At 43.0% G+C, this 17,004-nt stretch overlaps 1 protein-coding gene across 1 annotated transcript; it reads left to right on the plus strand.

Moving 5' to 3' along the window:
- The first annotated feature begins 3,050 nt into the window (after positions 1-3,050).
- Positions 3,051-12,670, plus strand: LOC147989912 (uncharacterized). Its single transcript, XM_087518776.1, has 3 exons — positions 3,051-3,085; positions 11,734-11,902; positions 12,179-12,670. The coding sequence occupies exons 1-3, from the start codon at positions 3,051-3,053 to the stop codon at positions 12,668-12,670; spliced, it is 696 nt and encodes a 231-aa protein (XP_087374902.1).
- Positions 12,671-17,004: the final 4,334 nt, after the last annotated feature.

The raw sequence follows: 17,004 nt of genomic DNA on the forward strand, positions 1-17,004 counted from the left end.
AGCCATTCCGAGATATATTGCCATGCAACTTTCCACCATTCCATTCATCATGACACATTCATCATTGTCATATTGCTTAGCATGATCATGTAGTTGACATGGTGTTTGTGGCAAAGCCACTATTCATGATTCTTTCATACTTGTCACTCTTGATTCATTTCATATCCCGGTACACCGCCAGAGGCATTCATATAGAGTCATACTTTGTTCTAGTATCAAGTTGTATCATTGAGTTGTAAATAAATAGAAGTGTGATGATCATCATTCAATAGAGCATTGTCCCAAAAAAAAGAGAGAGAAAGGCCATAAAAAAGAAAGGCCAAATAAAAAAGGGGACAATGCTACTATCCTTTTACCACACTTGTGCTTCAAAGTAGCACCATGATCTTCATGATAGAGAGTCTCCTATGTTGTCACTTTCATATACTAGTGGGAATCTTTCATTATAGAACTTGGCTTGTATATTCCAATGATGGGCTTCCTCAAAATGCCCTAGGTCTTCGTGAGCAAGCGAGTTGGATGCACACCCACTAGTTTCTTTTGTTGAGCTTTCATATACTTATAGCTCTAGTGCATCCGTTGCATGGCAATCCCTACTCACTCACATTGATATCTATTGATGGGCATCTCCATAGCCCGTTGATACGCCTAGTTGATGTGAGACTATCTTCTCCCTTTTTGTCTTCTCCACAACCACCATTCTATTCCACCTATAGTGCTATGTCCATGGCTCACGCTCATGTATTGCGTGAAGATTAAAAAAGTTTGACAACATTAAGAGTATGAAACAATTGCTTGGCTTCTCATCGGGGTTGTGCGTGATTTAAATATTTTGTGTGGTGAAGATAGAGCATAGCCAGACTATATGATTTTGTGGGGATAACTTTCTTTGGCCATGTTATTTTGAGAGGACATGATTGCTTAGTTAGTATGCTTGAAGTATTATTATTTTTATGTCAAAATGAACTTTTGTCTTGAATCTTTCGGATCTGAATATTCATATCACAAGTAGGAAGAATTACATTGAAATCATGCCAACTAGCATTCCACATCAAATTTTGTTTTTCATTTACCTACTCGAGGACGAGCATGAATTAATCTTGGGGATGCTTGATACGTGTCCAACATATCTATAATTTTTGATTGCTCCATGCTATATTATCTACTGTTTTAGGCAATATTGGGCTTTATTTTCCACTTTTATATTATTTTTGGGACTAACCTATTAACCGGAGGCCCAGCCCAGACTTGCTGTTTTATGCCTATTTCAGTGTTTCGAAGAAAAGGAATATCAAACGGAGTCGAAACGGAACGAAATCAACTGGAGAAGTTATTTTTTGGAACGAAAGCCACCGGATAGACTTGGACTCCACGTTAGGAGATACGGGAGGTGCTCACGAGGGTCCCTCCCCTAGGGCGCGCCCCCTGCCTCGTGGGGCCCTCGTGGCTCCCCTGACGTACTTCTTGCACCTATATAACTCCACATACCCTAAAACTTCCAAAACGCACAATAGATCGGGAGTTCCGCCACCAGAAGCCTCCGTAGCCACCGAAAACCAATCTAGACCCGTTCCGGCACCCTACCGGAGGGGGCAATCCCTCTTCGGTGGCCATCTTCATCATCCCGGTGCTCTCCATGAGGAGGAGGGACTAGTTCTCCCTTGGGGCTGAGGGTATGTACAAGTAGCTATGTGTTTGATCTCTCTCTCTCTCTCTCGTGTTCTTGATTTGGCACGATCTTGATGTATCGCGAGCTTTGCTATTATATTTGGATCCTATGATGTTTCTTTCCCCCTCTACTCTCTTGTAATGAATTGAGTTTCCCCTTCGAAGTTATATTATCAGATTGAGTCTTTAAAGATTTGAGAACACTTGATGTATGTCTTGCCGTGGATATCTGTGGTGACAATGGGATATCACGTGATTCACTTGATGTATGTTTTGGTGATCAACTTGCGGGTTCCTCCCACGAACCTATGTACAGGCATTGGCACATGTTTTCGTCGTGATTCTCCGGTAGAAACTTTGGGGCACTCTTTGAGGTTCTATGTGTTGCTTTGAGTAGATGAATTGAGATTGTGTGATGCATATCGTATAATCATGCCCACGGATACTTGAGGTGACATTAGGGTTTTGGTTGATTTGTATCTTAAGGTGTTATTCTAGTACGAACTCTAGGGCTGTTTGTGACAATTATAGGAATAGCCCAACGGATTGATTGGAAAGAATAACTTTGAGGTGGTTTCGTACCCTACCATAATCTCTTCGTTTGTTCTACGCTATTAGTGACTTTGGAGTGACTCTTTTTTGCATGTTGAGGGATAGTTTTATGATCCAAATATGTTAGTATTGTTGAGAGGACTTACACTAGTGAAAGTATGAACCCTAGGCCTTATTTCCATGCATTGCAATACCGTTTACGCTCACTTTTATCATTCGTTACCTTGCTGTTTTTATAATTTCAGATTACAAAAACTATTGTATACTATCCATATTGCACTTGTATCACTATGTCTTCGCCGAACTAGTGCACCTATACAATTTACCATTGTATTGGGTGTGTTGGGGACACAAGAGACTCTTTGTTATTTGTTTGCAGGGTTGCTTGAGAGAGACCATCTTCATCCTACGCCTCCTACGGATTGATAAACCTTAGGTCACCCACTTGAGGGAAATTTGCTACTGTCCTACAAACCTCTGCACTTGGAGGCCCAACAACGTCTACAAGAAGAAGGTTGTGTAGTAGACATCATCGACTGTCCAAGTTAATCATGATGCAATTCATAAATCCTACTAGTAATTGCTAGAAATTAACTATGTCTACGAATACTGATGTTGCGTGGCTGGAAAGGCTAAGTAGGCTTGATGCTAAGCTCTTTGCCAGGGTAAAGGTGTTATATTTTTGGTTGCTTGATACTACAAACTCTTGGCTTTCAGTTAACTGCGTACTGTCCCGATTAGTGTGATTAGTTGAACTATACTATGGATTACAGTATGTCACTATTATATCCTGTTGGTAATCATTATGTTATTGCATACAGGTTGACGAGATGGGGTTCAGATGCCCCAGCAAGATCCAGGCCGTCACGCTGTTGGAAATATGCCCTAGAGGCAATAATAAATTGATTATTATTATATTTCCTTGTTCATGATAATCGTTTATTATCCATGCTAGAATTGTATTGATAGGAAACTCAGATACATGTGTGGATACATAGACAACACCATGTCCCTAGTAAGCCTCTAGTTGACTAGCTCGTTGATCAATAGATGGTTACGGTTTCCTGACCATGGACATTAGATGTCATTGATAACGGGATCACATCATTAGGAGAATGATGTGATGGACAAGACCCAATCCTAAGCCTAGCACAAGATCATGTAGTTCGTATGCTAAAGCTTTTCTAATGTCAAGTATCATTTCCTTAGACCATGAGATTGTGCAACTCCCGGATATCATAGGAGTGCTTTGGGTGTGCCAAACGTCACAACGTAACTGGGTGGCTATGAAGGTACACTACAGGTATCTCCGAAAGTGTCTGTTGGGTTGGCACGAATCGAGACTGGGATTTGTCACTCCGTGTGACGGAGAGGTATCTCTGGGCCCACTCGGTAGGACATCATCATAATGTGCACAATGTGATCAAGGAGTTGATCACGGGATGATGTGTTACGGAACGAGTAAAGAGACTTGCCGGTAACAAGATTGAACAAGGTATCGGGATACCGACGATCGAATCTCGGGCAAGTATCGTACCGATAGACAAAGGGAATTGTATACGGGATTGATTAAGTCCTTGACATCATGGTTCATCCGATGAGATCATCTTGGAGCATGTGGGAGCCAACATGGGTATCAGATCCCACTGTTGGTTATTGACCGGAGAACATCTCGGTCATGTCTGCATGGTTCCCGAACCCGTAGGGTCTACACACTTAAGGTTCGATGACGCTAGGGTTATAAAGGAAGTTTGTATGTGGTTACCGAATGTTGTTCGGAGTCCCGGATGAGATCCCGGACGTCACGAGGAGTTCCGGAATGGTCCGGAGGTAAAGATTTATATATGGGAAGTCCTGTTTTGGTCACCGGAAAAGTTTCGGGGTTTATCGGTAACGTACCGGGACCACCGGGAGGGTCCCGGGGGTCCACCAAGTGGGCCACCAGCCCCGGAGGGCTGCATGGGCCAAGTGTGGGAGGGGACCAGCCCCAGGTGGGCTGGTGCTCCCCCCACCAAGGCCCAAGGCTCAAGGAAGAGGGGAAGGGGGCAAACCCTAGGGCAGATGGGCCCTAAGGCCCATCCTGGTGCGCCTCCCTCTCCCCCTCCACCTGGCCACACCCTAGATGGGTTTTTGGGGGCTGCCGCCACCCCTAGGGAGGGAACCCTAGGTGGGGGCGCAGCCCCTCCCCTTCCCCTATATATACTTGAGGTTATGAGGGTTGCAACACACATGATTTGATCTCTCCCTGGCGCAGCCCTACCTCTTCCCTCCTCGTCTCTTGCGGTGCTTGGCGAAGCCCTGCTGGAGTACCACGCTCCTCCACCACCACCACGCCGTCTTCCTCAACGTCTCCCTCTCTCCTTGCTGGATCAAGGCATGGGAGACGTCATCAGGCTGTACGTGTGTTGAACGCGGAGGTGCCATCCGTTCGACACTAGGATCTCCGGTGATTTGGATCACGACGAGTACGACTCCTTCAACCCCGTTCTCTTGAACGCTTCCGCTTAGCGATCTACAAGGGTATGTAGATGCACTCTCCTTCCCCTCGTTGCTAGTTTCTCCATAGATAGATCTTGGTGACACGTAGGAAAATTTTGAATTTCTGCTACGTTCCCCAACAGTGGCATCATGAGCTAGGTCTATTGCGTAGATTCTATGCACGAGTAGAACACAAAGTAGTTGTGGACGTTGATTTTCTTCAATATGCTTACCGTTACTAGTCCAATCTTGATTCGGTGGCATTGTGGGATGAAGCGGCCTGGACCAACCTTACACGTACGCTTACGTGAGACCGGTTCCACCGACTAACATGCACTAGTTGCATAAGGTGGCTAGCGGGTGTCTGTCTCTCCCACTTTAGTCGGAACGGATTCGATGAAAAGGGTCCTTATGAAGGGTAAATAGCAATTGGCATATCACGTTGTGGTTTTGCGTAGGTAAGAAACGTTCTTGCTAGAAACCCATAGCAGCCACGTAAAACATGCAAACAACAATTAGAGGACGTCTAACTTGTTTTTGCAGGGTATGCCATGTGATGTGATATGGCCAAAAGGATGTGATGAATGATATATGTGATGTATGAGATTGATCATGTTCTTGTAATAGGAATCACGACTTGCATGTCGATGAGTATGACAACCAGCAGGAGCCATAGGAGTTGTCTTAATTTATTTATGACCTGCGTGGCAACATAAACGTCATGTAATTACTTTACTTTATTGCTAACAGTTAGCTGTAGTAGTAGAAGTAATAGTTGGCGAGACAACTTCATAAAGACACGATGATGGAGATCATGATGATGGAGATCATGGTGTCATGCCGGTGACGATGATGATCATGGAGCCCCGAAGATGGAGATCAAAAGGAGAAAAGTGATGATGGCCATATCATGTCACTATTTGATTGCATGTGATGTTTATCATGTTTTTGCATCTTATTTGCTTAGAACGACGGTAGTAAATAAGATGATCACTCATTAAAATTTCAAGAAAGTGTTCCCCCAAACTATGCACCGTTGCGAAAGTTCGTCGTTTCGAAGCACCACGTGATGATCGGGTGTGATAGATTCTTACGTTCAAATACAACGGGTGTTGACAAGCCTAGCATGTACAGACATGGCCTCGGAACACATGAGAAACACTTAGGTTAACTTGACGAGCCTAGCATGTACAGACATGGCCTCGGAACACAAGAGACCGAAAGGTCGAGCATGAGTCGTATGGTAGATACGATCAACATGAAGATGGTCACCGATGATGACTAGTCCGTCTCACGTGATGATCGGACACGGCCTAGTTGACTCGGATCATGTAATCACTTAGATGACTAGAGGGATGTCTATCTGAGTGGGAGTTCATAAGATGAACTTAATTATCCTGAACATTGTCAAAAGGTCTTCGCAAATTATGTCGTAGCTCGCGCTTCAGTTCTACTATTTAGATATGTTCCTAGAGAAAATTTAGTTGAAAGTTGATAGTAGCAATTATGCGGACTAGGTCCGTAAACTGAGGATTGTCCTCATTGCTTCATAGAAGGCTTATGTCCTTAATGCACCGCTTAGTGTGCTGAACCTCGAATGTCGTCTGTGGATGTTGCGAACATCTGACATACACATTTTGATAACTACATGATAGTTCAGTTAAACGGTTTAGAGTTGAGGCACCGAAGATGTTTTGAAACGTCGCGAAACATATGAGATGTTTCAAGGGCTGAAATTGGGATTTCAGTCTCGTGCCCACATCAAGAGGTATAAGACCTCTGACGATTTTCTTAACCTGCAAACTAAGGGAGAAAAGCTCAATTGTTGAGCTTGTGCTTAGATTGTCTGAGTACAACAATCATTTGAATTGAGTGGGAGTTGATCTTCCAGATGAGATAGTGATGTTTCTCCAAAGTCATTACCACCAAGCTGCTAGAGCTTCGTGATGAACTATAATATATCAGGGACATATATGATGATCCTTGAGATATTCGCGATGTTTGACACCACAAAAGTAGAAATCAAGAAGGAGCATCAATTGTTGATGGTTGGTGAAACCACTAGTTTCAAGAAGGGCAAGGGCAAGGGCAAGAAGGGATACTTCATGAAACGGCAATTCAGCTACTGCTCTAGTGAAGAAACCCAAGGTTGAACCCAAACCCGAGACTAAGTGCTTCTATAATAAGGGGAACAGCCACTGGAGCAGAATTACCCTAGATACTTGGTAGATGAGAAGGCTGGCAAGGTCGATAGAAGTATATTGGATATACATTGTGTTAATGTGTACTTTACTAGTACTCCTAGTAGCACCATGGTATTAGATACCGGTTCGGTTGCTAAATGTTAGTAAACTCGAAATAAAAGGCTGCGGAGTAAACGGAGACTAGCTAAAGGTGAGCCGGCAATATGTGTTGGAAGTTTTTCCAAGGTTGATGTGATCAAGCATTGCATGCTCCCTCTACCATCGAGATTGGTGTTTGCGTTGAGCATAGACATGATTGGATTATGTCTATCGCAGTACGGTTATTCATTTAAGGAGAATAATGGTTACTCTGTTTATTTGAATAATACCTTCAATGGTCTTGCACCTAAAATGAATGGTTTATTGAATCTCGATCGTAGTGATACACATGTTCATGCCAAAAGATATAAGATAGTAATGATATTACCACCTACTTGTGGCACTGCCACGTAAGTCATATCGGTATAAAATGCATGAAGAAGCTCCATGTTGATGGATCATTGGGCTCACTCGTTTTGAAAAGTTTGAGACATGCGAACCATGTCTATTGGTGTATATGCATGAAGAAACTCCATGCAAATGGACCGTTTGGACTCACTTGATTTTTGAATCACTTGAGACATGTAAATCATACCACATGGGCAAGATGACTGAAAGCCTCGTTTTCAGTAAAATGGAACTAGAAAGCAACTTGTTGGAAGTAATACATTTTGATGTGTGCAGTCCAATGAGTGTTGAGGCGTGTAGTGGATATCGTTATGTTCTTACTTCACAGATGATTTGAGTAGATGTTGAGTATATTTACTTGATGAATCACGAGTCTGAATTATTGAAAGGTTCAAGTAATTTGAGGGTGAAGTTGAAAGATCGTCGTGACAAGAGGATAAAATATCTATGATATGATCATAGAGATGAATATCTGAATTACGAGTTTGGCACAGAATTAAGACATTGTGGAAATTGTTTCACAACTAATACAGCCTGGAACACCATAGTGTGATGGTGTGTCCGAACATCATAACTGCACCCTATTGGATATGATGCATACCATGATGTCTCTTATCGAATTACCACAATAGTTTATGGGTTAGGCATTAGAGACAACCACATTCACTTTAAAAAGGGGCACCACGTAATTCCGATGAGATGACACCGTATGAATTATGGTTTAGAGAAACCTAAGCTGTCATTTCTTAAAAGTTTGGGGCTGCGACGCTTATGTGGAAAAGTTTCAGGCTGATAAGCTCGAACCCAAAGCGGATAAATGCATCTTCATAGGACACCCAAAATAGTTGGGTATACCTCCTGTATCAGATCCGAAAGCAATAAGGGATTGTTTCTAGAATCGGGTCCTTTCTCGAGGAAAAGTTTCTCTCGAAAGAATTGAGTGGGAGGATGGTGGAGACTTGATGAGGTTATTGAACCGTCACTTCAACTAGTCTGTGACAGGGCACAGGGAGTTGTTCCTGTGGCACCTACACCAATTGAAGTGGAAGCTTATGATAGTGATCATGAAACTTTAGATCAAGTCACTACCAAACCTCGTGGGATGACAAGGATGCGTACTACTTCAGAGTGGTACGTAATCCTGTCTTGGAAGTCATGTTGCTAGACAATAATGAACCTACGAGCTATGGAGAAGCGATGGTGGGCCCGGATTCCGTTAAATGGCTTGAGGCCATAAAATCCGAGAGAGGATCCATGTATGAAAACAAAGTGTAGACTTTGGCAGAACAGCTCGATGGTCGTAAGGCTGTTGAGTACAGATGGATTTTAAAAGGAAGACAGACAATGATGGTAAATGTCACCATTAAGAAAGCTCGACTTGTCGTTAAGATGTTTTCTGACAAGTTCAAGGAGTTGACTACGGTGAGACTTTGTCACTCGTAGCGATGCTAAGAGTCTGTTGGAATTATATTAGCGATTACTACATTATTTATGAAATCTTGCAGATAGGATGTCAAAACATTGTTTCCTCGACGATTTTCTTGAGGAAAGATTGTATGTGATACAACCGGAAGGTTTTGTCAATCCTGAAAGATGCTAATAAGTATGCAAAGCTCCAGCAATCCTTCTGAGGACTGGAGTAAGCATCTCGGAGTTGGAATGTATGCTTTGATGAGATGATCAAAGATTTTGGGTGTATACAAAGTTTATGAGAAACTTGTATTTCCAAAGAAGTGAATGGGAGCACTATAGAATTTCTGATGAATATATGTTGTTGACATATTGTTGATCAGAAATGACGTAGAATTTCTGGAAAGCATATAGGGTTATTTGGAAAGTGTTTTTCAATAGAAAGCCTGGATTAAGCTACTTGAACATTGAGCATCAAGATCTATAAGGATAGATCAAAACGCTTAATGGTACTTTCAAATGAGCACATACCTTGACATGATCTTGAAGGTGTTCAAGATGGATCATTCAAAGAAGGAGTTCTTGCCTGAGTTGTAAGGTATGAAGTTAAGACTTAAAGCTCGACCATGGCAGAATAGAGAGAAAGGACGAAGGTCGTCCCCTATGCTTAAGACATAGGCTCTACAGTATGCTATGCTGTGTACCGCACCTGAAATGTGCCTTGCCATGAGTCAGCCAAGGGGTATAAGAGTGATCCAAGAATGGATCACAGGACAGCGGTCAAAGTTATCCTTAGTAACTAGTGGACTAAGGAATTTTCTCGATTATGGAGGTGGTAAAAGAGTTCGTCGTAAAGGGTTACGCCGATGCAAACTTTGACACTAATCCAGATTATTCTGAGTAGTAAACTGGATTCGTATAGTAGAACAGTTATTTGTCATAGCTCCAAATAGAACGTGGTAGCTGCATCTAGGAGATGACATAGAGATTTGTAAAGCACACACGGATCTGAAAGGTTCAGACCCGTTGACTATAACCTCTCTCACAAGCATAACATGATCAAACCCAGAACTCTTTGGGTGTTAGTCACATGGGGATGTGACCTTGAGTGTTAATCACATATCGATGTGAACTGGATTATTGACTCTAGTGCAAGTGGGAGACTGTTGGAAATATGCCCTAGAGGCAATAATAAATTGATTATTATTATATTTCCTTGTTCATGATAATCGTTTATTATCCATGCTAGAATTGTATTGATAGGAAACTCAGATACATGTGTGGATACATAGACAACACCATGTCCCTAGTAAGCCTCTAGTTGACTAGCTCGTTGCTCAATAGATGGTTACGGTTTCCTGACCATGGACATTAGGTGTCATTGATAACGGGATCACATCATTAGGAGAATGATGTGATGGACAAGACCCAATCCTAAGCCTAGCACAAGATCATGTAGTTCGTATGCTAAAGCTTTTCTAATGTCAAGTATCATTTCCTTAGACCATGAGATTGTGCAACTCCCGGATACTGTAGGATGCTTTGGGTGTGCCAAACGTCACAACGTAACTGGGTGGCTACAAAGGTACACTACAGGTATCTCCGAAAGTGTCTGTTGGGTTGGCACGAATCGAGACTGTGATTTGTCACTCCGTGTGACGGAGAGGTATCTCTGGCCCACTCGATAGGACATCATCATAATGTGCACAATGTGATCAAGGAGTTGATCACGGGATGATGTGTTATGGAACGAGTAAAGAGACTTGCCAGTAACGAGATTGAACAAGGTATCGGGATACCGACGATCGAATCTCGGGAAAGTATCGTACCGATAGACAAAGGGAATTGTATACGGGATTGATTAAGTCCTTGACATCGTGGTCCATCCGATGAGATCATCGTGGAGCATGTGGGAGCCAACATGGGTATCCAGATCCCGCTGTTGGTTATTGACCGGAGAACGTCTCGGTCATGTCTGCATGGTTCCCAAACCCGTAGGGTCTACACACTTAAGGTTCGATGACTCTAGGGTTATAAAGGAAGTTTGTATGTGGTTAACGAATGTTGTTCGGAGTCCCGGATTTGATCCTGGACGTCACGAGGAGTTCCGGAATGGTTCGGAGGTAAAGATTTATATATGGGAAGTCCTGTTTTGGTCACCGGAAAAGTTCCGGGGTTTATCGGTAACGTACCGGGACCACCGGGAGGGTCCCGGGGGTCCACCAAGTGGGCCACCAGACCCGGAGGGCTGCATGGGCCAAGTGTGGGAGGGGACCAGCCCCAGGTGGGCTGGTGCGCCCCCCCACCAAGGCCCAAGGCTCAAGGAAGAGGGGAAGGGGGCAAACCCTAGGGCAGATGGGCCCTAAGGCCCATCCTGGTGCGCCTCCCTCTCCCCCTCCACCTGGCCGCACCCTAGATGGGTTTTTGGGGGCTGCCGCCACCCCTAGGGAGGGAACCCTAGGTGGGGGCGCAGCCCCTCCCCTTCCCCTATATATTCTTGAGGTTATGAGGGTTGCAACACACATGATTTGATCTCTCCCTGGCGCAGCCCTACCTCTTCCCTCCTCGTCTCTTGCGGTGCTTGGCGAAGCCCTGCTGGAGTACCACGCTCCTGCACCACCACCATGCCATTGTGCTGCTGCTAGATGGAGTCTTCCTCAACCTCTCCCTCTCTCCTTGCTGGATCAAGGTATGGGAGACGTCATCGGCCTGTACGTGTGTTGAACGCGGAGGTGCCGTCCGTTCGACACTAGGATCTCCGGTGATTTGGATCACGACGAGTACGACTCCTTCAACCCCGTTCTCTTGAATGCTTCCGCTTAGCGATCTACAAGGGTATGTAGATGCACTCTCCTTCCCCTCGTTGCTGGTTTCTCCACAGATAGATCTTGGTGACACGTAGGAAAATTTTGAATTTCTACTACGTTCCCCAACACACGCTTCCCATGATCCTCACGTCGCTCTACAAGAACCTCATAGCCCAGGCGCACAACGGCTCCGGCAAGACCACCTGCTTCGTCCTTGGCATGCTCAGTCGTGTCGACCCTAGCCGCAGGACTCCCCAGGCCATCTGCATCTGCCCTACCAGGGAGCTTGCGCAGCAGGTCCCTCTCTCATCTCATCTAGTTACTGAATACTCCTCTGACTGCTATTTTCACTTGTAATCTGATTATTAATGTACCCAAATGTTAATTGGACCTCCTGTCTAGTATAGGACAAGTCAGTGAATGCTAGTATGTGTTTTACTAAATTCATCAGATAGTTAACTCACTGTGATATGTCCACTCTTGTTTTGTTAATTCATCAGATAGCAGGAAATTCTGCCCTGCTTTGTCAAACTGTTTCTGACCATGTTTGCCCGCATTGCGTGTTCTGTGCAGGTGTTGATGCAGGCAGATCTCTTCCTGAACAAGCTGACCAGCATGTGCGAGAGGAGCACGGAGAAGGGCTCTATGTGGGTCACCATGAAGCGATGTGAGAGACCCCCTACCCTTACAGCTGGTTCGTGTGGTGTGGGTTGTAGATTTGATGGGTTCAGCAACTCTCATGTGACGAGTTGTTCGATGTGCCCAGCGTCGATGAAGTGTCAGGCTAGGTTGAAGAAGATGGCGAGTAAGGGGGAGCCTGTTGAGTACTGGTGCCTGGTCTGCGCCACCGATGGATGGATGTGTTTATTATTCACTTTCTCCACCTCGGTATTATTCACTTTCTCTCTGCTGCTGGTTCATCATTATGTCTGCTGGATGTGTTTTGCCTTGATTCTGTGCCTGATGGTAATCAGGTTGCCGTTATTTAGCCCCTTGTGTGCTATGATTGTGAATTATAGATCGGACATTTGCATATTTCCTACGTGTATCTACTGTATGAACTGAAACAACTCCAGTTTGCGCACATGCTAAATAGAATTGTTGTTGGTTGTTACTTCCAGTTGAGGACTGTTTGTTGGTGTTGAGAAATCGATAGATAGGTCGGTAAATATAATGGAAGAACTTACATTAGATTTTCGTTGGTTTCAGGATGTCTGTTTCATGGTCTTTTCTGATAATGGAAGAACTTATATTAATCTGTTGGTTGTTGGTTTCTATGTACTCCCTCCTTAATTCAAAGCTGATACACTTATTTTTGATCGGAGGGAGTACATGCTTGTAACAGCCTTGAACCTCACCGTTCCCTATTCTTTTTCCCCCTTACTATTGGTTGATATATGACTATGTGTTAGATTCAACTACTGAAGATGCTTGCACTTCATATCAGGACTAGCAGTTTGTGTCTTGCCTGGTAGTATACAGTTTAATTTGCTATTATTATCTAGGGTTATTGATAGACTTAATTTTCTGCTAGAAGTCAAATCTCCTAAACACTAGAATGCCTGAAATGTCAGGGTAGCAAGTACTAGCCATGTGCTTCATTCTATGTACCATTCTGGTGTCTGTGCATGTATGGGCTAGCTTTTTGTGTAGAATAGTGAGTTGATGCTTCTTTCTACAGAAATACAGCATGTTAGCTCTATGGATGTTTATTTACCTGCAACTTCTTCCAGCTCTAACTTGGTTATATAACAGTTCAATTCAGTCAAATCTTTGGGGTGTTGATACACTACTGTGCAAGTTCTATGGTATGTGAGTTCCTTCTATTGCTCCAAGCATTGACACAATATGTCATGTGCAGGGAGCTCTGCATCCGAGTCTCGTCCATCCTCGGCAGCAAGGAGCTAGGCCAAGGGAGCAAGCAATGCTGCTGGTTACTTGGGGCCAGATCGAGTAAGATGGCGCACCATGGCGTGTGGCGGCCTATTTTGCTTCCAAGAGTAGTACTGTTTATTTGAAATGAGATGTACTCGTCTACTGCCTAGTAAACATCATTTCCTAGTACTGTTTATTTTGCTTCCAAAAGCAGTACTATTTATTTTGCTTCCATGGCGTGTGGCGGCCTATTTTGAATGATTTTCATGTACTGTGATGTAGTGAGTTGTATGAGTGAAATGAAATTTAATCAAGAGAATTATTGAGTGTTTGCCAAATAATATATGGGCTCTAAAAAGGCTATGGCCAAATAATAATGGACTGGAACAATGTTAATTTCTAGAAAACATGAACACAAAGGCTTAACGAAATGGTCTGCAAAAGGACCATGGCCCAGAAAATTAAAAGGCCGAATTGTTGCGCTTGGCCCATGAAGCTGACCAAAAATTCATAGGAAAAAATATATAAATGGGCTGAATTAATGGGCTTGGCCCATATAAACATCGAGTTGGACCGGGCTGATTCTTGTGCCACATCAGATTGCCACGTCGGATGCCTACGTGGCCTGGGGAGGCTGCTAGTGACCAAAACAAAACAATAGGCATATTTTGGTCGTAAACGTCTACGACCTTCTCACAGGGAAGGTCGTTAATTTCAGTTTACGACCGCCAGCTTTTGACCTTCTGTTTTTGGTCACAAAAAGGTCGCAAATGAAAAACAATGACCTTTCAGTGACCAATAGTCAAGGTCACAAGTTGACATATTTCTTGTAGTGTTCGACCACCTCCCAGAGGGCTGTCTGAGGAGTAGATGAGGGTATACATCCTCCCGGTTGGGAGGCTGTAAATCCTAGCTGCGGGGATCTGCACCGCCGATCGTCATCGACTCTACTTCCCGCTGCGCTACGAGTCGGTAACGAAAAGATCAAACCATGTATGCAGTCTCCATAGTGGTCCTGGGCTGGTGCGTAGGTCGGATTTTTTTTGTTTTCTACTGCATTACCCTATAGTGGCATCAAGAGCCGTGCTATGCGTAGATGCAGGTTTTGGTCTAGATTACATGGAGATGTATGGGTATTGCATACTATAATTGGGTAGTAGATGAGATCTGTTGCGGAAAATTATTTATGCGAGTGACAGATGAAATCTGTTACCCGACGTTCTTGTTGCTTCCCTAGAATTTGCGTTTGCTCAATCTCAAGACAGCATGGTGGAATTTGACAAAGTTCTGGCAATCCGTGATCCTGATTGATCATGGAAGTGCTATCAGTTCTTTGGGTTCTGCCGTAGTCAAAAGAAAGATGAAATTCACTGATGAAAGGGCATTGCAGATATGATCTGCGCGGGGGTCATGTGTATGACGAAGTTTAGTATGGGGCTCGAGATTTAATTATCTCGTGTTTCATACACCCCAAGATGTTAATCTAGCAACTTGAATAATCATACTTGATGATAACACGTTGGTAGCTACGGTTTAAGTCAAAACCTTAGAAGCCGCGTAAAATAAAATTTTGCATAAACTGATTAGAGGCGTCTAACTTGGTTTTGCAGGATGTGCATGTGATGTGGTATAGCAATGCTCATATTCAATTTGATTATGTATGAGATGACTATATGATGTAATTAACATGACCAGCGTGTCATGATTCGACATGATGGTTGGAGCCATATGATTGTCACTTTAATGACCTGCATGTCAACCTTAAGTAATGAACTTATTTGATTAGCTATAGAGATAGCAATATTATCTGGTGCATCGACAAGGTGGTGGCAATCTTCGTGAAGGTGAACACCGACGCGAATGCCGAAGACGAAGAAATGAAAGACTTCTCCGTCAGAAAGGGCTATACCACATCATGCTATTATGAATTTCCTGAGATGTTTATCCCTTATGATGCACCCTTCTTGATTACGCGGTAGTCACTTTTTATTAGGGTGATCTCTCACTAAAATATCAAGTAGTTAGTGCTCTCCCAATTGTAGCACCGTCACGGCACCTATCTTTTCGAGGTGCGCCATGGATGCATGGGTACGAACGATTAGAGAAGTGTGAGGCGGGTGAGGTCAGACCTCGCAATAAGATCACTTGGTTTTCTTGATGTTCATGGCAGGATCGTCCTGAGCTCGGAACACACACATCGAAAGATGAGCAAGAGTCACATAGAGATGTGATCGGCAAGTTGGCCTACCGATTAAAATTCCCGTTATGAGATGATGATTCTATGGCGATGAATTGAAGTCTGGATCTTGTATCACTCAAAATTAATTATGAGAGATATTGATTTGAGTGGGAGCGCACTGTTGAATTAACATGTTTAATTCTCAGTGCAATTAATTTTGAACACTTTCTAAGAGTTTCTTGCAAAATAGTTGTAGAATAATGGCTCGCGTTTCCACCTTCCCTGTTAAAATTGAATAGCTGTTAAATATCTGGTTAAAACTTTATGATTGGTAGCGTAATGTGAGGATTGTCCTCAAAAGTGCCGAGAAAGACTTTGTCCTATCGCATGCTTTCCGTATCCTACCGCTAATGCTATGGATCATGTGACTCTCGTCCTTCGATCCAAAAGCTAGAATTCTATTACGGTTAAGTGGAATATGTTTGCTTCCATGAAACCCAAACTTCGAAAGTTGGGATAGTTATATGATATTCATGGAACTGAAAATTATTTTCAGATACAAACAAAGCAATGTTTGTTTTCAAGTATTAGTAAAAGTGTTTACTATGCATTTGACTATTGGGAAAGGGATCCATAAGAACGCCTGTCATATAATGAAAGGTGAATAAAACAACAACTTAAAGAGAAAGGAAGTGTCCAAAGGGTGTTAGTATGACTTACATGCCTAGGAATTCCGGGGCTAACACCACTCTTAAGTTGGGTGCTTCTTTTGCGAGTAGGAGAAATACTAAAAGTTAAACTGTTAGAAGTATAAAGGCAGAAAGAAAGATGACTGGAATATCTAGCTCATGTACGAATTTCATACAAGTTTTTGATGTATAGTAGGCTGGTCAAAGATATAGTTCTTGGGAATTATGGTTAAACATGTTAATCACTAATTCTTGGGTATTGTGAGTTAATCACAGAGATACTCGCTTGATTGCATTCTATTGCGAATCAATGTAAGAGCTACTGTGGCCTAAGAAGACTAGCCAGAAATGATGTTAAGGTATACACAGGGAACATAGTAAATGTTACTATACCTTCCATCGGTGTATTGTCCTCTGTATTTATTTTCATAATTCATTTAGAGTTTTACAAACTCTAGCCCATTGCATAAGGTATCTTTCAAGAAGGTTGTTCATAAGAGAACTTTTTATGTTCGATGTTATGAATAACACAAGGGTCATACTTTCATTATGAATGAGATGTATGCTATGAATATTGATAATAATACAATACCTCTGGGTTTACTTTCATAATTCATTTTAGAGTTTCATACACTCTAGCACATTGCACAATGTTT

This window comes from Triticum urartu, chromosome 1A (assembly GCF_056163025.1).
Source record: "Triticum urartu cultivar PI428250 chromosome 1A, HENAU_Tu73, whole genome shotgun sequence".
Taxonomy (NCBI): Eukaryota; Viridiplantae; Streptophyta; class Magnoliopsida; order Poales; family Poaceae; genus Triticum; species Triticum urartu.